Here is a 23,320-nt window from a genome sequence, read left to right as displayed (position 1 = left end):
CTTAATAGTGGTGAAACCTCCCTAAAACAATAGGTGGGTTGTAAAAAAAAAAGAAACAATGGATTAGGCTTTTTCTGTATACTGAGCAAGAATACTGTACACGATCACTATGACAAAATCAAAAATAGCATTGAGAAATGAAAAAACAAGTGAATCTAGAGATGGTGCAGAAGATATACACGCATGCTGTCTAAAACTTTGAAATGTCACATCAAACACATCACTATCAAATGCCTCAATTATCACAGTATTCTTACACTAGATTTCCTTTAAGAAGTCTTGAATACATCCTGTCATCGATAAAAGGACAGAGGAAGTAATAATTCCAAACTCACTAGTCACAGTAATACAGTGTCTACCCCTGGCCACACTTTTAGTATGGTATTTAAAAACAGGAAACAGGAAAAGCTGTTTCATCCTTTATTGAACATCATTATTTTCAATTTTTAACTTCAAAAGGTAAAAGGTAGTAAAAGTAACAAAAATGAATTAATAATGACAAAATTACACTGACGTTTTTAAATTTGCATTTTCATAACAAAGTTGTATAGTGATTATACGGGTCCTCCGTGAGTAGTCATAAATGTTTGCAATCTTGGAAAGAAAAAACCCACTGAGATTTGCACAGAGCACAACAGTCATACAATGATAATATTGGTTCTCAGTGAGTAGTTATAAATGTTTACGTAACTGAAAATGAAAAAATGATATTTGCACGTTCGTTACAGTCATACAATGATAATACTGGTTCTCAGTGAGTAGTTATAAATGTTTACGTAATTGAAAAAAAAAATGATATTTGCACTTTTGTAACAGTCATACAATGATAATATTTGTCCTCAATGAGTAGTTGTAAGTGTTTACAAAATTGCTAAAAACTCTTAGATATTTGCATTTTTATAACAAAGTCATACAGTGATTATATTGGTCCTCAGTGAGTAGTTAAAAATGTTTTCGTAATTGAAAAAAAAAAAAAATGATATCAGCACTTTCGTTACAGGCATACAATGATAATACTGGTTCTCAGCGAGTAGTTATAAATGTTTACGTAATTGAAAAAAAAAATTAAATTTGCACTTTCGTAACAGTCATACAATGATAATATTTGTCCTCAATGAGCAGTTCCTGCTAAAAACTCTTAGATATTTGCATTTTTATAACAAAGTATTATGGTGATTATATTGGTCCTCAGTGAGTAGTCATAAATAAACAACAAAGCACAAAATGCTTTGATATTTACATTTTCATAACAATTCATGCGGTGATTATATTGATCCTCAGTAATGAGTCATATATGAAACAAACTTGCTCAAGTTTCATTTCAGAATTTTCACAACAATAATATCATGCTTACATTTGTCCTGTTAAAAAAATGATATGGTTGTTTTGTTTATAGTAATGTTTCAATATCTCCATATGGCTAACGGTATTTTTAACATTAAAAAAAAAATCTTAAATTGACTCTGCCAGCATGACGTGTCTGCTTGTCTTGTATCCCTAATTAACATATGCCTCTATTATACTGAGAAGCTCAGATGCTTTACTCAGTGCCTGCATTTCGTTACTTGATTTGAACTGTCCGTTTGGAATGTGGGGATATGGATGGCAATTGGGATACTGAGTCTTTCTGGCGTCCACTCCCAGCGTCTTCAGACTTTGCACAATTTGAGGCAGAACTCTCAGTTGGACGTTGTATTGAGAAACTTGCACAGCTAGGACTGAAATGGAGCTGCTGCTTGGATGTTGACCATGTCTTTTATACTCTGCAGCTATCAGAGACTTTTCCACTGCTTGATGGACTTTGAACAGACACCATTCTGTGCTCCCTCCATCAGTGTCTTTGTATGCTGCATTGAGATCACAGCGAGCCTGTCTGCACCAGCGCTGGGCCTCTTCTCTGTTTGGCCTCGGGACATTTCCATTATGGGTCCAAAAGTTGTAGGAATGGGAGCCTCTAGAGAATCTATTTCTACCACTTCTGTGATGCCTGGCCTCCTGATTCCATTGTTGGTAAAAGTCACTGAAATTGGAGTTTCCCCTTGGACAGGACGAGCCTGCAGTTTTGCCTTTGCCTTGGCTGAGCTCATCGATTCGATTCTGCAAGTATTTGAATGCCTCAGTGGCGAGAAACTCGCAGTCAGGATTTTTGTCAGGATGCCATCTAAGGTACAGTCGCTTGATGGCTTTCTGCCTCTCCTCCTCAGGAAGAGTCCAGATCTCTGCCAAACATTTGTCAATTTCCATTTTAGCTTCGTCAACAGAGGCTGGTGAGGATCTCGTAGATGAGGAACTTGTAGTTGATGATTTGGAAGAATGTGGCACAGCTCCAGCTAGAATGTCTAGTTCCATGCATGTAGCTCCAGCAGATGTGCGAGTCCTCCTTTCAGGTTTTGGCTTCTTTTCTCGTTTAAACTGATACAGGTCAAGACAACTGACTTCAATTGGCTCATTTTGTCCAATATCTACTTTGTATCTCCGAGAATATTGTCCAGATTTCCCAGGCAGTTCTTCAACAATAACTGCATAAATATAATTGTTGTTAGTGCTATAGCCAACATATTCCCCCTCTTCAAAGTTATTGAGCATGTTCATGTCTAAGGAATCGTGCCATTCCTCTGGTATATCTGTCCCAGGGGCTGGTGGTTTGAAAAGGAAGCTTTTAGTTTCAGCACTGTCATGGATTTCATTCTTAGCCAGAGTTTTCTGTACATCCTGCAGACTGTCACACATGAGAAGTTGTCCGAGGACAGGGAGGTGAATTGATGCAATTCTGTGACCTAAAAGAGCATTAATCTCCTTTGTCAATGTCATATTGACTTCATTTATCACCTTAGGAACCATGTCATCATTGTGTTTTAAGTAAAATGTGCAACCTTGTTGCCCTCGTTTGACAAAAACATCAGCTTCTGTGGCAGTTTTGTGTAGTGGCTGTTTATTCAGCCAAAGCTCTGTTTCCAAGTTTTTGCAGCAGACAATCTGAATACTGCCAAAAGTCTTCTCACACATGTCAGCAGCATCTTCTTGTGTTATTTCTCCCTGAGACTGTTCTCTAATAAGACATATTAGTCCATGTCTGAACGCTACTGAGGACAGGTGTTTATCAAACCATCCACTAAATTCACAGTCAGTCTCAAGCTCACAAAACTGCATGTGTAATTCCACTACTTTCTCCTCAGTGAACTGAGACAGCATTTTAGGCTGAAGTTTCGGAGGCAGCAATTTCAGCAACCGATGATGCTCATAGATGTCACTGCCCAAATGACATTCACTGAGTTTCTCAAGCAACAGGAACTTATTCTTCAGCGCCTCTTCTAACCTCCTGGTCTCAAACACTGTGTCATTGTAATGCAGCGTGCATGATGTGTATAATTGACCATCTACTGCAGGGAGATGCAAAGTCTTTACGTCATCAACAAGGGACTGGTTTCCTTCAGCTTTGATTAACTGAAACAACTGCTCAACAGCTCGTTTCACAGTTTTCATTTGGTTTGGGTTTAGTTGTAGTTTGTCACAAGAATCAGAATAAACTGCTGCTAGAACATTACAATACTGCAATGCAGTAGGTTTCTCCTTTACACCAATTTTCTTGAAGAAATCTGCGAAAATGACATCCTGTGGAGGAATTTGGTACAAATATGGTCTGAACTCTAGGTCATCAGGGAGTGAAAGAGACGTATCATCAGTCCTCACAAGTTTTGTGTCTTTTTCAACCAACACAACAGGAAGACCATCCAATGGCTGTGCTTCAAACCCTTTTGCTTGCAGGTAGGCATAGGAACTTCGAAACACATTAGCACGGGTTTCAATCAACTCGTCAGTTTTACAGGGTGACTGACAGACGTTGCTCATGTTGCTGGTTACACACTGTGGAGGTGGTTGTTCATGAGCACCTGCATCTTTCATCATTTGCTGGAGCTTCTGTGACCGATAAACTGGTAAATGTATAATTGGCATTGAAGACCAAATGAAGTCTTGATGCTTGGGATCAATTTCCATCAAAGAGCCTCTGATTTGAACAGCAGTTCTCTCAGCGGCAAACGGTTGGTGATAGTTGCACAGTTCTTCTCGAATTGTGACAGGAAAAATGAACTTGATGTCGGCTATCCTCTCCAACAATTTCCTCTCTTTGTTTTCTTCATTACTCACTTTTTTCAAGGCTGTTTTGAAAAGTAACGATGATTTTTCTTTCAACTCTTGAAGTTGACCGTTTCCTTTTGCTTCTGATTCTAACTGGTATGCAAACTTTATTATATCATCTTTTGACACAACATGATTCATTCCAAGTTCTCTTAGCAGCTGTTTTGATTGTTCTGTTGTTGGTAGATTTTCTTCACCAAACTCGCTCCAAAATCTCTCAGGCACAAATCTCTCTTTGGGCAACATTTTCTTGTATAGCTCAACACTCTTATCAAAGTAGTATGATGCTGTCTCCAATCTGCCTTGAGAATTACGAATCAATTTCACGGTCTTCATTGAGGAGATGATTTTGTTCCTATACTGATGATAACTGTAATGACTTTGCAGTGACAGTAAGAGCTTGAAGCAGTGAAGCATCTGTCTTTCTGTGAGTGTGTGTACAACAGGCAAAATGAACTTCATGAAATACTCCATATCATCCAGGATTTGAATCTTCAGTGTTTGTGACAGACCGCAGTTCTCGAGGTTGTCTTTGAGGAAAATGCTGTTGCTGTTGGGCAGGATGAACAGATCTGGAAATGTCCTTGAATATGTGCTATTGAGGATAAATACCTCTTTAGGTCCATCAATCCTCACTCTTTCACCACATATTGTTTCAAATAATGGTAAGGACTTGAGCTTTCTCTGGTACTCTTGATTGTCTTTGGCCTTGGATACTCCAGACTGCAGGAAGCTCTGAAGTTCTCTCATCTCATCAGTGGAAAGCTGGGAGAAAACTGAGTGTTTAATGTTATAAACCTGGTCCAACACAGAGCTTTTATCATTCACATCCATAAGTTCAGTGTGTAGAAGTAAATGTAGCTGTCGTGCTACATGTTTCTCATAGAAGAATACACTGTCGAGCCTCATAAAACCAAGTTTGAAGAGGATGCCTGATATGTCCCTGTCCAAGGCAAACTGAATCACACTTGGCATGTCTTTCATTGTTTGCAGAAAGTGCTTGTTTTTTAACCTTGGACACACAACAGGTAAAATGTAGCAGTCACTGAAGAGCTGCCTCACATCACTTAATGTCAGACTTTTCTCATGATCACTAGATGTTGCAGGTTTAATTTGGCTTGCTATGAAATTCCAAAGTGAATTCAACCACTTCAAAATTGTCTTGTTTGGGACATGAAGACCACTGTGTGGATCAACTTCACAGCTCTGAAGTAGCTGCCGAATTAACGGCTTTAGATATTCCACTGCACAGGGAACTGTCAGACGTTTGACAAGGTTAAAAGATTGCAGAACATCCAGGTGGTCTTTGTTGATCTGAAAATCTGCAAATCGGTCCTCGTAGCCAGAGAACAGACTCTCATATTCTGATATCATCTTGCAAGATTTGGAGTTAAACACTGTCAAAATCTTATCTCTTGTGAGAAGAAGTGGAAGCCCATCGAGTGAACTGGAATTGTCCTTGGTGACCTTTTTCATGAAGAAATCTTTTAAACAGAAACTCAAGAGCATTGAACATCTTCTTTCATCTCTGATCAGAGTGGCAGTTATGGGCAGGGGTAACTCCCCATCTGTTTGGGTTGGGTCTCTGAGAGGTTTTTCTTTCAGGAAAGTCCGCACAGTTGAAGGATTCACATCTTTCAGTTCAACACCAGCGGATTTGAAACTGTTCCAAACTTTTTGCATTGCACTGGAAAAAGGAACCAATTTCATTCCAAGATCTTCCAAAATGGGATTAATGCTATCATTTTCTGAATGTGTCAGGTAAGGTACCTTCGTTGTTTCAGTTTCTCTGATGTCAGACCAGTCAAAAGAGTATTCTTTAAATTTTTTGCCAGCAACTATACGTGTTGATGTCTTCATCACTGGAATCACATTAAGGCCTCTTTCTTTGATTGATGTGTATACCTCATGTATCATTTCATACCAATCCTGATGAACATCTTTGGACACAGTTGGCCAAAAACACAAGTACGAGTTACTGAAGTAGAACTCAATTCGTGAAGGAGAAACTTTGTTCTCTGCAATACTGTGGCTGATGCAATGAAGGAGATCTGCATATAGTGGAGCAATTACACTCTGTTTCAATGATTCATTCCACTTAGTTTTCAGACTTTGTCCATCTTCTTTCCAAAGGCTTCTCCTGGAAGAGTCTACCTCAAAGTTTGCATTGATATGCACTGGTAGTCCAGTTTTCCCTGGCAAAGGAAGTGAACAAAAGGTTTGTCCACTAAAATCCATACAGCTCATTGAGCTCAGGCGTGCTGCTATTGCTGCTTGGGGAAGTTTGTCTGATATTGTTATTTCTCTTCCATCACTGTTTTTGAATGAGCCAAACTGTTCTGCAATGATCCATTTACTTTGTCTTTTATCTGAGGTTGAAATCATTGTTCCATAAATGGCCCTGTGTGGAGTTATTGGTTTGTCAGATTCTAGTGCATTTTGTTTAAGTTTTACAAAAGCATCTTTTTGTTCTCTGTTTGTCTTTGATAGACTTTTTTCAACCGCTAAGACGGTTTCGAGTTTTCCTGAATGCTCATTGATTTCATGGATTTTTATTTTGCAGATGTTTTTCAGAAACAGAATTAGTCCTTCAGGATCTTCAGAGAGGGCAGAGCACAGTTCATTCATGTCATGGTCAGTGACTCCCTGATGTGATATTTTAGAGCTGTTTGCCATGGTACCGATCCTCAGAGGTAATCTGAACATAGTGCCGTCTTTAAGCGGAAAGTTGTCTGGAAGAAAGGATTTGTAGACGTCCATGTACATGTTCTTGAAAATGTCATCCAGTTTATAGCCAATGCCAGCTGGTGGTTTGTCTGAATAATTTTGAATGTATTTTTGATTGGGATCTGAAATGCAAAGTAATTTATCTCCAGTGAGGATTGAGGGGCAGTCAGTCACATGGTAAACAGAGTTGAATCCAACTCCGTATTTTCCTGTTGTCCCTGGAGAGTTGTGTTTTCCTCCTTCTCCCAGCCGTTGAATGCCAACCAGGTCAGCATCAGAAAACACTTTGTTGTTGAACACACACAGTGCTGGACCCTGCAGAGGGTTCCATTTCTTCCCAAATGTTTTTTCTTTGCCATGCTGTCTTTTGTCCCAAACAAAGTGAATTTCTGTTGCCTCTGCATCATCAGCATTTTGGATTAACTCTTTAAGGATATCCTTCTTTGATGGATAGGCTGAAATAATGTTTTTAATTCGAACTGTTAGTTGCTCTTGCTGTTCAAACTGAAAAGCAAATGGTGAAATGCTCTCAGCTATGTGGCTTTGTAGAGTACGATGCCTGGTTGTTTTGATTCCAAAGTGGCGAGCCATAACCCGTGGGATTTTCTCGTGGCATAATGTGATACCTGAATCCACTGGCATCCATGGGCTGTCATTGTAAAACAGCTCATTTGCAGGTTGTAAAACTCCATGTTCATTGGGTATCAGGCAGTCACCTGTTGTTTTCTCTTTGGCCTCATATATCCCTTTGTCTAAAATTGTGAGGCACATTGACAGATCACTCTTTGGCAGGGGCTTGTTTCCATGTCGACGGTGCAAGTCTTGGAGCACAATTAGAAACTGAGTGATTGTAAATTTTTTTTCAACACCTACACTTTCCCAGAGCTTCCTAAAACTTGTAAAGACGGTTGGAAGTACATGGAGGTAGGGTTTTGCTTCAAATTGCTCATTTTCAGCTACACAGTTCACATTAATAAATGTACCGCCAACAAGGATGAAAGGGAATGAATTTGCCCTCTGTGAAATGAAAGTGGAATTCCCACAATCACTGAGCCAGTGATTTAGAAACTTATAGCATTCATATGCTATTTTGTGAAGCATGGGTCTGTCAGTGGATTGAGATTGCTTACATAATTCTTGCAGCTGCTGGAGAACTGTCTCAGGCATTGGATTGTCATGAACTCCCAACATTTGCAGGACTGGATCATTGCTCTGTATTTTCAGACCATTATGATCCAGCACAGATTGTGTCATGTTAACAATTAGGGAGCATTTGTCACTAAAAACATCAGTGGGCCTTCTAAGTGTTACATTTCTCTCCATTTTTGTATCTCCAGGTGAAAATGCTGGGAGAAATTCAGTCATCCTCAGTGTTTTCCAGTGGAGAGAGTCCTTATCATTCATGTGATGTTTCATAAGTTCAAGAAGGCATTTTAACTTCTCATATGCTTTCTTTCTGTCAGTGCTCCAGGTTTTGGTGATTGTTCCTGCTTTCTCTGTGATGTCCTCCAAATTGAGATGATCACTTGCCATTCCAAGTTCCCTCAAACGCTGAATCCTTTTGTGGGAGCAAAAGTCATTTTTGGTACCACCAAGCAAGCGTCCCTCTTCTGGTTCAAAAAGACAGGCCCCTCTCCCTGACGGATTCACAAGTTTCTTGATATACTGGAGCTGTCCACCTTTTGTTGGGATGCATGGATAGCAGACCAGTAGACTGTCAATTTCTTTGATGTGAAGGTCAATAGCATGCAGCACAAGAGTATCTCTACTCATAGGGTCCATGGTACCGAGGTTGTTAAAAACTGCTTCTTGGTAAAACTTCTCCCAGTTCCATGTTCTGTTCTGTAAAACCTTTTCTAGGCCTGCCTGTTTGAAGCTATTTCTCAGCCAATGTGGAAGAGGAACAATAAGGTTGGGTGGTTTTGCATATTGTTTGCACACCTGCATTGCAAGCGCACTGATGTCGTTATCCTCTTCAATGCTTTCATGTAGAAATATGGCACTGTTCATTGAGCACCATTGTTCTCCATCACTAAAGAGCTCTGGGCCAAAGGACTGCTTGGCAATGGCAGAGTAAAATGCATCCACCAAAGGCTTGAAAACTTCACTCACTTTCTCTCTATCAGGCCAAAAGGTGTGATAACAGTAAGTTTGCAGTTGCTTGTTTTTAGACATTTTCTTTAGTGCCAAGAGTGTAGTAACATATGCTGTGACTACAGGATCCTGAAGAAGAGCTTTGTTCCAGTCATGTTTCAGCCCACTCTCCCACAGGCCTTTTCGGTTGCTCGTCACAGCAAATGTTCCATTTACATTGACTGGAAGACCCGTGTGAATGGGAAGAGGAAGGAAGCAAAATGCCTGTCCAACAAGATCTGTTTGTAATGAGGCCGGTTTCCCAGTTTGTGGATCATTTTGCAAAGGCACAGCAACACCCCCGATGGGCAAAGAGAACTTGGCTTGCTTGTTTTCTTGAAGGGCCATTTTCAACGACTGATGTGTCCCAAAGCAGTTGTACAGGAGCCAGGACTGGACTTCAGTTAGACCAGATTGCTGACTGGTGATTTGGACAATATTGACTGTGCAGCAGTCAATTACCTCTTTGCATTTTCCATCAAGTTTCATCAGTGATTTCTGAACTTCACGCTGCTTTGACACACTGGCTTCATCAGGAACCGTCATTGAACTCACAGCGGTTTTGGAGACAGTGAAGATGGTTTCTATTTCGTTATCTCTTGGCGGAGTTGATACATTCTTTGAGATACTTTGTAGAGATAATGCATTGACGTTCTTCAGAAAAAGTAGGTGAGTTTGTGAATTCTTGGTCAAATGCTGTTGAAAAGTGATTATATTGTGTTTGTGATACACATTTGTGCTTATTTCTGACTGGAGAGCCTCTTCTTCAGTTCGGAAAGGTAGTTTGATCAGAGTACCCGGATAGGGTTCAGGAGGACTTTGTCTGGTGAAATTACAATCAAAAATGCATTCATATGGTCCAAACTGACCAGGAAAGCAACGAAAAAGTCGCTGCTGAGAGAGATCAAGCTTGATTCCAGGATTTGTTTTGTGTTTGATATGCTTTTTAAGGTGAGTTACATTCGGGTCAAGTATGAGAAGACTGTTGCCACTAAGGATGGAGGGAACATCTGTCACATGATACACGGTATTGAATCCAAGTCCAAACTTTCCAATTTTTTCCACCCTGTTTTCTTTTGAGGCTGAGCCAACTCTGACAATATTTGCCCAGTCCTCAGTCGTGAACTGCTCATTATTAAAAGCCCAAAGACAAGGTCCTTGACACAGGGCCATATCAGGGTCAATAAGACTTTCAGGGGCATCTTTGTGTACTCGGAAATCCACCAAGAATTTACAGGCCTTTGCCCCGGCATCTTCTGCATTTTGAATGAGCTCTTTGAAGATGTCACTTTCGTCATCATATTCTCTAAGAATGTTTTTAATACGTGTTGTTATTGGCTCAGACTGTCCACACTGTTCTATTCCCACTAACTCTGGATCGAGGATGCAGGTACTGAGAAATCGAATGTTCAACCATTCAGCTGTTGCTTTTGGGATTTCCTCATGTATTACATAAATTTCCTCCTGGCTGTATGTAAGCTCTTTCAACCCATTTTTACTTACATCACAGAATACTGCTGTTGACCGTGGTTTCAGCGTATATTCCTCACCCTCTATGATGACTGGCACTGGGATGTCATCCTCAACTGTCTTCTTCTCTCTCCACAGCCAGTTAAGAATTTCTACTGACACTTTCACCTCAGAGGAACTTGCAAATGGCTGTTGCCTTCCTTCAGTAGTTTGTTGGATAGATTGAAGAATACCAACAATTTCTTCATCTGAAAGACATGTTCTCAGGCCAAAATTCCTAAGCAACTTATTGTATGACCGAAATTCATTTGGCACCTTGTCAATGTAAGAGCTGAGGTCTAGATTGTGTGGGTAGTCAAGAACCAGATCCTTTGGTGAAACAAACTGGTTGTTGTTCCACACCCAGCATGTGTCCCTGTTTATCATTGTTGCAAAGTCAGAGATGTGGTCTTGCATGTGTCTGTAAATGCTATGCAGCTCCCTTTTGAAATCCACATCTGTCTCAGGATCATCCATTTCCTGTGCTTTTGATGTCAAGACTGACAAATTCTCTATCACTTTTTCAGGTGGGGGTTGGCATTTGAAACCAAGTTGGTCGCTAACTCTGTCACTGAGCTTTCCCACCAGAGGCATTACATGCCCAACAATGTCCTTGAACACAGAATGTCTTATTTCATCTGGGCAGAAGACACAACTTTCCTGAGATTTGTCATTGCATTGTTTTTTTTTGTTTCCAGGATTATCACATGGGACCCATTTTAGCATTTTTAGGCGTTGAAGCTGCTCATGCGTAAACTTTGACAGTAGATTATTAGCATCAATTATTTTCAAGAGCACCTGAGCTCTTTTGAGAGCTTCAGTTTGAGAGTCAACATGCAGTTTGTCAATCAAAGTGACGGCACGCAACAAATGCTGAGGTGACACATCTCCTTCTTTATTTAGCAATCCAAGATCTGTTAGGCTTTCAAGCATCTGCGAAGTGTGAGTGTATAGATGTGGGGGGAAAAAGTCTGACTCAAAAATGACTGTTAAAGTTTGAATTCTTGGATCAAAAAAGCTTGAGGCCTTTTTCAGCTCTCCATTCACTTCAATGAAGCTTAAGTCCTTACATCTGCATTTCAAGGTCGGATTCTGAGCGAAAAGTATATTACCGTGCTGTAAAATCCAAGTCATGATTTTCTCAGTGTCTTCTTTGCTGCAAGACCCCTTCTCAATACAGTCAATGAGGAGATTGGCTGCTCCAGCTGTGTCCAAGAGATTAACTTTGAGCAGCTGTAACAGTCTGCGATCAGCCTCAGTAGCACACTGCACAACTGAATCAGGCATAGGGAGCTCTGTTGGTACTGTTAGACCAGAAGATAGAAGCAAAGCCTGTTTTGATTGAGCTGCAGAACACAATCCTTTCATAGTCTGAAACAGAGGTAACTTTGAGAGTAAATCTTTCTCACACCTTGAGAGAGAATCCAGACGAGAGAGATAATCTTTCAGTTCTTCTCGTGTTCTTTGAGGGGCCGTCTTGAGTTCTCTGATGAGATGCTGATAATCTAAATTCAACAATATTTTCATGACGCTCCTCGGAGATGGGCACAGCACATAGGAGTCTAGGTCTACGTGCTTGAGCCACTTGTTTCCTCTCACCACTGTGCCACCAGCTTTGTTCAGCAACTGAGCTATTTGATCTGGCAAGCTAATCTGCTTGCTTTTCTGAAAAATGAGGGTTGTGTTCTGTTGTAGTTGTGCTAATGATACAGCCTGACTGACAGACAGGGGACTGATTGGTATTAATGGTATTCCATTGAAACGACTTAACTCTTTGAAGTGAGTGTTGAGAAATTTCCAGAATTCTTGGAGCCAGTCTAAAGGTGGATGTTGACTGCTTCTGAGGTTCCAGGTAAAAAGCCCTGCTCTTGTCTGCTTCCATTCCTGTGGCAAATACCTCTTTGTATAGTCAGCCACTTGGTCTGCATTAATGTTGATGACCTTGAATAAATCTGAAACATAGATTTTTGAAAAATATATGTAGATGTAGTGTGAAAACATGCAGATGACAAATGCAAATAACTTAAATCACTGTATTCTATAAAATGACATTCCTACCTTTTCTGGCCAGTTCTTTCAGGTGTTCGATGCAGGCTGGACTGAGGTCATTTGGGATAAAGAGGTGTTTGCAGCATGGCAGCAAGGCTCTGCAAAAAAGGATAAGTATGTTCATTGTTCATATAACAAAAAAATCGACATTTGCATATAATTTTACTGTACACTGAGTGAAAAATCTTTTTTCAGTCTAATAATGTACTGAAGCAAGTAAGGCTGACCCATCAGTATTATTTTCCTACGACTGGATTTGGAGAACAACTGCTATCATGTCAACTTAGAAGGGATATAATTGCTTAAATTTCAGTACATAATTATACATTGTATTAATCTATACTACATTACGTCAATAGTCTATATTATGCTGAGAGTAAATTTGAAGTAGAACATTCCTGGAGATAAAAAAAAAATATGATCATATTAACAAATCATATTAACAGTTTTGAATAAATGAAAGGTGACATTAATGTATAATCAACATATTTGAGATTGGGTGTGGGTCTAGAAACCATCACACCGGTGTCTTTTTTGCAAAAAAGCTCAGATAAACCCAATGTATGCTACCTAATTGCAGACAGAAAAGTTAGCAACATGCTGGATCGTTGTATGGATTTAAGCCCAAAATGGTCTTGACAGATACACTTTATTTCCAATTATAGACACACCTTTAGACACACACATATACACACACACACAGATACACATACACATATATATTTGTGTGTGTGTTTGTATGTATATATACACACAGTTAGTTTCACAGTTAGCTTACAAAAATATTGCATTAACTGTTTAGCCATTTTTATACATAGTCCCTCATTTGCAGAGGCTCAAAAGTAATTGGACAATTGACTAACAATCAGTTTAATGGCAAGGTGTGGCCTGTTCCCTCATTATTTCATGACAAATTAAGCAGATAAAAGGTCTGGAGTTGATTCCAAGTGTTGAATTTGCATTTGGCAGCTGTTCATGGGAACTCTCAATATGTGTTCCAAAGAGGTGTCGATGTAAATGAAGGAGGCCATCATTAGGCTGAAAAAACAAAACAAACCTTTCAGACAGATAGCAGAAATTTTAAAAGTGGCCAAATCAAAATTTTGGTACATTCCTAAAAAGAAGGAATGCACTGGCGAGGTCAGCAACACCAAAAGGCCTGGAAGACCACGGAAGACAACTTAAGTGGATGACTGCAGAATTCTTTCCTCAGTGAAGAAAACCCCTTCACAACATCTAGCCAGGTCAAGAACACTCTGGAGGAGGTAGATGTATCATTGTCATAGTCTATTATCAAGAGACACCTTCATGAATGTATAGAGGGTTTACCACAAGGTGCAAACCACTGGTAACACTCAAGAACAGAAAGGCCAGATAAGACTTTGCCAGGAACCATCAAAAAAAGCCAGCCCAGTTCTGAAACAAGATTCTTTGGACAGATGAATCCAACATCTGGAGAAGGAAAGGAACAGCTCATGATCCAAAGCATACCACATCATCTATCAAACATTGTGGAGGCAGTGTTATGGCCCTGGCAAGTATGGCTGCCAGTGTCACTGGGTCCCTGGTGTTTATTGACGTTGTGACTGCTGATTGAAGTAGCAGGATGAATTCGGAAGTGTACAGGGCTATACTATTTGCTCAGATTCAGCATTCAAAACTGACAGGACAGTGCTCGACAGTACAGATGGATCATGACCTAAAATATACTGCGAAAGCAACCCAAGGGCTTCTGAGGGCAAAGAAATGGAATATTCTTCAACGGCTGAGTCGATCACTTGACCTCATTCGAACTGATCATGCCTTTCACTTACTGAAGACAAAACTGAGGGCAAAAAGCCCCATAAACAAGCAGGAACTCAAGGCAACCACAGTCAAGGCTTGGCGAGTCATCTCAAGGAATAACACAGCATTTGGTGATGTCCATTTGTTCCAGACTTAAGGCAGTCATTGACTGCAAAGGATTTTCATTCAAGCATTAAAAATAATCCTTATAATTATGTTTGTGTCCAATTGTTTTTGAGCCTCTTAAAATGGAGGGACTATTTATAAAAATGGCTGTAATGCCATGGCTTTACCTAAATGTGTGTAGTGTGTGTGTGTGTATGTGTGTGCGTGTTTGTGTGTGCATACACACACACACACACACACACATATAATAAAGCCAAAAATTAAAAACCTACCTTGGAAATTCATTGCTGTCAATTAAAGCAGTGTCCTCCTCTCTGTCTGTGAAAGATCTGAAAGAGCCATCGCTGAGTGGGAGCAGCTGAAGACCCTTAAGTTCTCTGTATTTTCCATCACTTAAAATGTACTCTAAAAGACAGAGTCTGTCGTTTTTAGAGATGTTCTGCACGCCAGTCCTGTGGAGAATGTCCCTTAAGAATGTTGGAGTCACATGTTTTAAGGTGTTGAGGTATGGATAGACCTCATTTATAGCTCTTGCAACACTACCTGGTAACGTGACAAGGTTTTCTCCACAGGAAACCAGAGTCCTTTCAATGGCGGCCAATATGTCAGGGCTTGTTGGACCATTACAAGGGAAGACAGCTTCTAATGGAGTGATAAACCTTCTTTCATCTTTGGCAAGAGAGAGGACAGCCATATTCTGTTTGAATAAGTGACGAAGAACATCCAGAGCAATGGCATACCATTTGTCTTTGTGCTGTATCTGGACAATATCTGGCCACAGATCGTACACAGAAGGGGCAGGGAGAATAGACTGTTGGGCAAGTTTGATTGCATCTTGAATGATCATGAGGTATGCCTGTGGGAGCACCTCCTTCATCAGCAGTTCATTCCACACAGCATGTTCATCATGTTTCTGGTCTTCCTCTTGCCACTTGATGTGTCTTCTGTTGTCTGTGAGACCAAAGCACGCATTGACATGAACTGGGAGTCCTGTCTTGTTGGAGTCATTGTTTGGGAGGGGGAGAAAGCAGCTCAGTCTACTGTCACTACAGTCTCTCTTCTCACCACAAGGGAATGCTAAGTCAACCTGAGGGAAAAAGCTCAACTTTTTTGCGAGTGAATCAAGATTTTCTACATTTCCCTCTTTCATGGTACATGTTGTCACAAGCCACTTTGTTTCTTTATGGACATCTGAGTTGAGGGTTATCACTTTGAACCTGGTCGAACCCTCAGTGATTGGCTTGTCTTCTGACCTCAAAACAACATCTGTGGGGACTGAGGATTTCACCAAAAGTCTGGTGTTAACAGTTCCATGTATGTTAATATTTATCAATGACACAGAGGTCACATTTTTGAGGAACAGGAGACTTAAGTCTGCATCTGCAATGAAGCTATCAAAAAGCTCAACGACCTTATCAGAGTTATATAGATTATCTGAAATTTCTGATGCCTTGTTTCGCAAAGGGAATCTGAAAATTGTCCCGTCAAAGTGCTGATCCTCCATGACAACTTTTGACCACTGTTGTCCGCTTACAAGCGAAACTATATCCCGAAAGGGTTGGAACTGATCATGCATGGTCATCAGAGCTTCTCTGTGTTCTGCATCATCCAAAGACCACAGAAAACCTCCATTTCTTTCTCCAAATATTTTTTCTTGGGGGTCCATCAAGCCAAGGTGAACTGAACTGAATATACATGGCACATCTGTGAATAAAGTGAAACAGATATTATGCTGTTAATTTACGATGTATTTTCTCTTAAGACTAATACTTAAACTCAGACTATTAAGAATATGTGGGGTAGCTGTACATAGTTTCACCTGTTGTGTGGTAAACAGAGTTGAAGCCGATTCCAAACCTCCCAACTTTGTTTGGGTCATTGCGCTTGACACTCCTCCCTGCCATCTGAATTCCTTCCCAGTCATCATCAGAGAATGCAGCATTGTTGTAGGCATAGAGAGCAGGACCTTTGCGAAAACAACAACAACAAACAAAAAAAAAAGGTTCCAATGTGCTTATGACATTAAGTTAATGCATAAATGTGTTCATTAAATTTCCCCGGTCTCTCTCTAACTGCTTATTTTGAAGACCATCCCAGCATAAACTGAATGATGGTTAAAAATGCTTAAGAAGCTGAGATTGTAAATATAAAATCAGCAGACATAAGGCAATTTCTGCCAGAAGGTCTCAATATTGTAAACAGTTGACTAAAATGGGTGCATTTTAACTTCTTTTAGTAATATTATAGTAATGTTGGGGTCTTTTGTCTAATATTGTTTCCATGGTCTACTGTAAATGTAACCAGCAACATACAGTATATTGCAGAGGCTGCCTTAAATGATTAGCATATCAGACTGTAATACCATTTTATCAAGTGATCATTATGACCAAGTTTGTGCTGGGTTGACAGAAAACAGTCTGTTACTGTCAAGATCACAAAAATAAGAATTTTGTGGTAACAAGAAACAAAATAACGCACACATCCTCTTTTGAAAACCACACTGGACTATGGGAGGAAACTTACTTGAAAACAAGCAGAACATACAAACTCCAAAAATTAGGGGGCCAGGGCTGACATTTAAGTACTAGACCATTTGCTGGGAGATTAACAAGCTGTGTCATCAGGCTACCTCCCATTTTCTCTATTTATCATTTTGTTTTTATATATATGCAATATTTCTGTTGAATAATACATTGTGACTGATGTTGATGACTACCCAGAACACTGCTATTCTCTGACCATTGTACAGACCTTGGTATTTTCCCAGTTCATCAGTCCAAAGGCTCTTGGTCCCATAGCTTCTCTCATCATGGATGAAAACCACTTCTGTGGCTTGAGCATCATCTGCATTTTGAATCAGCTCCTGTTGACAAATGAAAACCATAACCATGAACAGAGCTTAGCAGACCAAAGCTAACAATTAAGGATTCCAATGTTCATCTGTGCTACCGCCACTGTAGCAAGCTCAAAATATGGGCTACGTGACTTAGTACAGTTACAGCTCTGCTGTAAGTCTTACGTTTATGTTGGTTATCAGTGTTCAGTTTTAGTGTATTGATTAAGCTCCATGGTAATTTTGGAGGCTATAGTTTCCTGTGTTGTTGAATTGCATTGCATTATATTTCTAATACTTTGTCTACCTCCATAGACTAAAATGGGGGTACCTAGTAAATTGGCAACTCAGTGTATTGTCAAATGCAAAGGAACACCTATGTATAACTAAATTAATCCTGATTTTCTTGTTTGCAATAAGACAGTGTGAGGATATAGCACCTGACCTTTTTAAAAAAGACACTTTGACACGTCACAGTCAGGAAAGGACGGGTCTTACTTATAACATTAATGATGGTTGAATTTGATTTAGCTTCTTCAGTTTCTGGGTCTCGGTATTGTTTGTGCACTGTCACATTGTCATGGTTTACTGGGACACTTTAAATAGTTGCAAAAATCACCAATATTATTAGTAAAACCTGTGCTGGAGTCAAAATGTCAGTGAAAATGCTCACAGGAGCATGCTTTGCACAAAATTATAATAACCAGTTTTATTTTATACCTTTTACCTTTCATACCTATGCTGGAGTACGTACTTAATTGATATTATATCTGTTTAAAAACTGAGAAAAAGGCTGTCCTTTCACAACAATTTAATCCAGCTAAGTGTCCCAGAAAAAGACCAAAATAGTTTGATAGTTAGATAGTCTGAGGATTCTATGGACATCCTACTACATAGCCAAAATCTAAATTTAGAAAGTGAATATGTAGCAGCAAGCTACGATTTTGACCATGAATTCAAATTGGTTGGAATACAAAAAAAGGTTTTTGGGCAGGGTCAACAAACCAAGTGCTATCACACAAACAGTAATTAAAGCAAAGCAAACAGATCTAACTTATTGCAAATGAAAACTTAAATTGTTGGGTGATTTAAGGCAGGTAATAATATTTGTCACTATTTTACCCCTGAAACCATGCATATTAAAGAAAATGTTACTAAACAATTGCCAAATTCCTGTGTGACCCTAATAATAGAAGTACCTTTGTTGAGCAGCAGGCTCCTACAGCTGGTGACAATGTTACATGTAATTATTTACCTCCAACAATATGGACTACTCCAATAACCTGTCCACCCAGTGACAATGACACTATAGCAACATTAAATAGTAACCGCCATAAGGTGTTTGTTTTTATTGTTTAACAGGGATCGTCAGTCCCCAGTCAAGGTTTTTATCACATCAAAACTAATGTGATCAATGGGTTCATTAAATGTAACACCTCTTTTCTTGTTTTATTGACAAGACAAAAAGAACCAGTTCAATTTGAATGTTTTTCATTATTTTTATCCAACATGTAAACCAAATAAATTCACCTGTTTTTAGGATTCAATACCAAAAGAAATAGACTTCCAATATCCAGGTATGTTTAAGCAAGATCTAAAGAATAATGCTATTAGAGGGTTATGTATCAGTTAAAAAAATATGAAATGTTATATATTATAACAAGTATTTGACAAATAAGCACTGTACCAACCTTCAAAATTTGTCCACCATCTGGATATCGACGTAGAATATCTTTCAGGTAGTCAATGAAAGGCGGTGCCGTTGCCCCGAAGGACGTTCTAAACAAAGCATTAGGATTATGGAGAAACTCAAGTTAAAATTCAAATCAACACAAGGTGAGTCCTCCTGAAGGACTTAGGGTTGGAAGAACCGGAATTAGAGTCAAGTTTGACCAGCACGCATACTGTATATTTTGCTTATATGTTTAGCCATTGAGTTGAAGTGCTTTACTTGAAATCAGATGATACCTAGTATTTCCTTGTTGGACGGAGAAGAACGGTTTGGTCAGTAAAATGGACTCAGAGTCATAATATTCACAAGTATATTGTATGTGACTTTGTACTCTTAGACACAAGGAATTTAAATTTAATTCAAAGAAAAAAGATAGGCACTGCACTCAACCCACAATCAGTATAAATATGAGCTTTATCTTAGTCTTCTCAGTTGTACTGACAATTGAGTTTTAAAAAAGGTTCAGAGGCAATGCCATGCCAGTTTTCATTGTGAATTCTGATGATTTAATGCTGCTTGGGCGATCAATAAGTATGTATAGGCCTGTTTGTAAAGTGTATAATTTAGCAACATTTTACAGCAAGAGTCTGCACTTCTTAATGCGACATACATAACATCCATCTGATTAACCAACCAGCAAGGTTTTCCAAAACTATGTATTCTAAGCAATAGACTCATTTTGAAAGAGCAATGGCCAATGGGGAAACTCCAAGACTTAGTCAGTTGGCTTTCGGCTGACCAATGGTATAACTTTATCACTCAGTCTGTCAGTCACTCAGTCATGGACGTTTGCCTTTATAGGGCTGGCCCTGCTATTGCGGTCCAGCCAAAATGAAACAAAAGGAGGTCCGCGTCTTACACCTCTTCCAAACATACAGGGAGCGAGCCAACTTTAGTAAATGGACATTAAATTGTCCAGATATACGAGTGATGCAGTGCAATGAAGGGATGCGAGATGAGGGGGTGATTTTTTTTTTTTTCATCGCTTGTGATTTCTCCCTCTGAAAATGAGCACATTGAAATCATTTCCTTAGCTAGAATAATTATTTTTTTGTGATTTGTACACTGTTTTATTTTGTATAGGGTCATTATATCGGCTATAATAAAGAGTGATGTTGATTAACAGACATTTACTGGAAGTTAGGCTACTGTCAGAATAAAGGAGTTATCTTAAAATCTAGCTAGCACCTATAGCTACGGGTCAGGTTTAACTTCACAGATTTAAACCTAAAACATTGTATGAAAATAGACTGGAGGTGGAGCAAGTGTGCAAAATTTTCGCAGAAATAGAGCCAGGGTGAAAAGTCGTTCTGCCTGTTCGCGGATGCACAGAGCAGGTTAGGACATCTTCATTGGGAAACACTGAAATAATCTGATGTTCGCTCTCTTGCTTGTCCGCATCGCATCCAGTTAGGAATTGGTTCTACTGTAATGTCAGTACGTAATTGTAATAAAAGATAAAGGTGAAACTCACCGAGCTTTTTTCTTCGTCTTCAGGCTCATCCTTCGTGGGATGGATGCTGTAAGGGAATCAGAGTATTGTGACAAATGCACCACCACATCAAACTCAAATGAAATCATCGTAGTCGCTAGCAATAATTGTGGGTTAAAACAAAGCTTTAAGGCCCAAGCACTTCAAACAGGAGACGTTGTTTATATAAAACACCTCATAAATACATCATGACCACTGAATATTTGTTTGAATGCTTTACAAAGCTTAAAAAAAACATACATAATCAGGCATCATTGTTTAATGTATATGAATCTGACTGCTTTATTGTAATTTTTTCAGATTTCTGCATCTTTAACTTCAAAATGTTTCTAACCATGTCAAAAAATCTAACCCTGTTTTAGCAACTCCATGTGCATGACATAATGAAAAGTATGAAAAAATAAATAATAATCAATAAATTGAAATTTAAAAAAAAGAATTTATGTCCTGTATTGATTTTTATCCTACTATTATAACTGGAGAGCAGTTTGTGTGTGTGTCTGTGTGTGTGTGTAACAGAGCATTTAATTTGAAAGTTACAAATGATCTATTAATTATATCAAAGGTCCAAAAAAAAAAAAAAAAAGATAAATTATATATATATATATATACCCCCAAAAGACTCTCTCTAAAGTGCCAGGTATGTAACTCTGGCAAAAATACTAAATCCCCTCTATTTTAATTTTATGTATTTATTTTTTATTTATTTGTCATAAAACTAATTTTGATGCTTGGTTTAAGAATATCAATATCTGCCTTGAAAAGACGTGCGTAATATATATGTAAACAAAGAATTTAAACTCCTCTTAAATTTTCCTAAAGCCATTGAATGCTCCAGAACTCCCAGAAATATTACCAAGGACATGTCCATGGTCCTGTCAGTGCACTTAAAGGTAGAACCCACTGAAAACCAATACTGTAAATACAACTTCTTTTTTTTTTGTTGCACATTTTTTATTTCATGGAAATACAACAACAATATCATAAACAAAGCCTCATGTCACAAATGGAGCCATTGATGACGATAAATTACACTTGCCACGCTAAGGTTTCAAGATGATACATTGGAACCTTCACTTTTACTAGATTTTTTTTTGGGGGGGGGTAGATTCATTTGTTTTCCTTCATATGGACAATTCTTGCAGATCTTAATAACACTGCTAAAGCTAAAGCAAAAATCCATCAATAGTAAATTCTGACTATATTTAGGAAACTGCCCTTTAGTTAGAACTGACATTGTAGTTATGATTTCTTCTGTTCCTTTATGTGCAGAGTTTATGCCTCGCAGGTCTGCTAGACCAACATCATCCACTCACACCCATAACAGGTTAATCTAGAATGTATTTATTTCCGCATGTATTATTTTCTGTATTTATCGTTACTTCCATATGTATTTACTTCTCTGTGCTCGTTTGGCCCTAGGCGTGTGGTTCAGGCTTGTACACCATCCAGCCACAACATTAAAGAGCAGTTACTGGTGTTAATGTATGCTCAGACCCCAGGCTGCAAACATGCTGGTGTGAACTGATTTATAGTCTTTTGTTAGAAATTAAATCATCAGACTGACTCTAGATAAGAACTAAGTTAATAATACGATGACATACGTAAAACCGATGATTTTTTTTTTTTTGGCGAAGCAGGTTTATGGTGCTTCCTGGAAAACCCGAAACAGGTCTTTCGCAACATCGACCCAGTTCTAGATTTGCGGTGGTTTCTGGTTTCATTTCCAGATCCTTTTGCTGAGTCAGCCTGCAGTATCATGCGAGAAACTGGCAGCTGCTCCTTCCATGAGCCCGTGGACCCAGTGGTCATCCAGTTTGATGAATCACCCGGTCAAAGCAGCTAAGCCGTTCCACGTCTAGCCTGACCCCGGATTTCCACCACTGAATGGTCTGACTTTGATTTGATCTGCCCCGCCTAAAGGGCTCTCGCAGCGCCCGTCCAAGCAGCTACTCTGAAGCGGTAGCGGTCTTATAACGGTGCAATCGGTCGGGCACACCGGGAAAAACTCTCTGTAACCGGGGGGGGGGGGGCTGCAGGTGCTGAGGCTGACCATGCCTCAGCACCTGCAGTTTGGGTTTTGAGTAAAGCCTCGGACCCAAGCAGGAAATAGACAAGTTACATGCAGCGGCAAAATACGCGGAAGAATACATTAATAAATACAGAGAGGAAAAGGAAAGGATAAGAATTAATACAAAAATAAGATTCGAGAAATTCAAAAACAAACTTTTTAAAAAAATAATTTTAAAAAAATCCATGAAATTTCCTGAGCTTTTTTCTAATACTGCATGCATTTTCCATAATATTCATAATATCCCATTATATTAAATACTTTCCACAATATTTCCGTCATATTCTATAAACATTCCCCACAATGACCTAAGCGAAGTGCAGGCTAATTTAGTCGGAGATGCAGACGTAAAAAACACAGTACCTCAGTCATATTAGTCGGAGGGGCCGCATCGGTTGATCTATTGCAGAGTTCAGAGAAACTAACGATGTTACAACAGTTCGGGTGTATATAAAGGCCGGCGAGGTCCAACCACAACACGGCACGTTGGTTCACCGCACACCCCTGTGCTTGTGTCTTTCGTTTCTCGCGAGTAGCAAGTGCCGTTTCGTGCCAAACGAAACTTAGCGGGGAGCGAGCCTGCCCCTGGTGTCCTCCGATCACCCCGCGGTAGCGAAACTCTCCGAAGCTCTCGGGAAGTTGTCGTTTCCGCTGAGGAGCCTCTGCGATGGCCCGTCCACGGCATTGCGCCGCAGGCCGTCACACCCTTGACGCCTACCTGCCCGC

At 39.5% G+C, this 23,320-nt stretch overlaps 1 protein-coding gene across 1 annotated transcript; it reads right to left on the bottom strand.

Moving 5' to 3' along the window:
* Nucleotide 1: 1 nt before the first annotated feature.
* On the bottom strand, nucleotides 2-23,263 carry si:dkeyp-118h9.7 (sacsin). Its single transcript, XM_040147713.1, has 8 exons — nucleotides 22,958-23,263; nucleotides 20,506-20,551; nucleotides 18,991-19,078; nucleotides 17,218-17,329; nucleotides 16,286-16,432; nucleotides 14,739-16,170; nucleotides 12,565-12,653; nucleotides 2-12,458 (listed from the first exon to the last, which is right to left on the bottom strand). Exons 2-8 carry the CDS (start codon nucleotides 20,532-20,534, stop codon nucleotides 1,498-1,500), a joined length of 12,858 nt encoding a protein of 4,285 aa, XP_040003647.1. The 5' UTR covers nucleotides 20,535-20,551; nucleotides 22,958-23,263; the 3' UTR covers nucleotides 2-1,497.
* Nucleotides 23,264-23,320: the final 57 nt, after the last annotated feature.

Source organism: Xiphias gladius, chromosome 16, assembly GCF_016859285.1.
Source record: "Xiphias gladius isolate SHS-SW01 ecotype Sanya breed wild chromosome 16, ASM1685928v1, whole genome shotgun sequence".
Lineage (NCBI taxonomy): Eukaryota > Metazoa > Chordata > Actinopteri > Istiophoriformes > Xiphiidae > Xiphias > Xiphias gladius.
Note: the sequence above shows the minus strand (reverse complement) of the source record. Positions and strands in the feature narration are given on the sequence as shown.

Bases quoted from the DNA above. Each gene is read 5' to 3' on its own strand.
- si:dkeyp-118h9.7 (XM_040147713.1), bottom strand. From the start codon at position 20,534: ATGAGCCTGAAGACGAAGAAAAAAGCTCG. The intron at 17,330-18,990 runs GTTGGTACAGTG...ATTTGTCAACAG, and splicing joins ATGGTGGACAAATTTTGAAG to GAGCTGATTCAAAATGCAGA. The intron at 12,459-12,564 runs GTAGGAATGTCA...TCTATGTTTCAG, and splicing joins GAAAGAACTGGCCAGAAAAG to ATTTATTCAAGGTCATCAAC.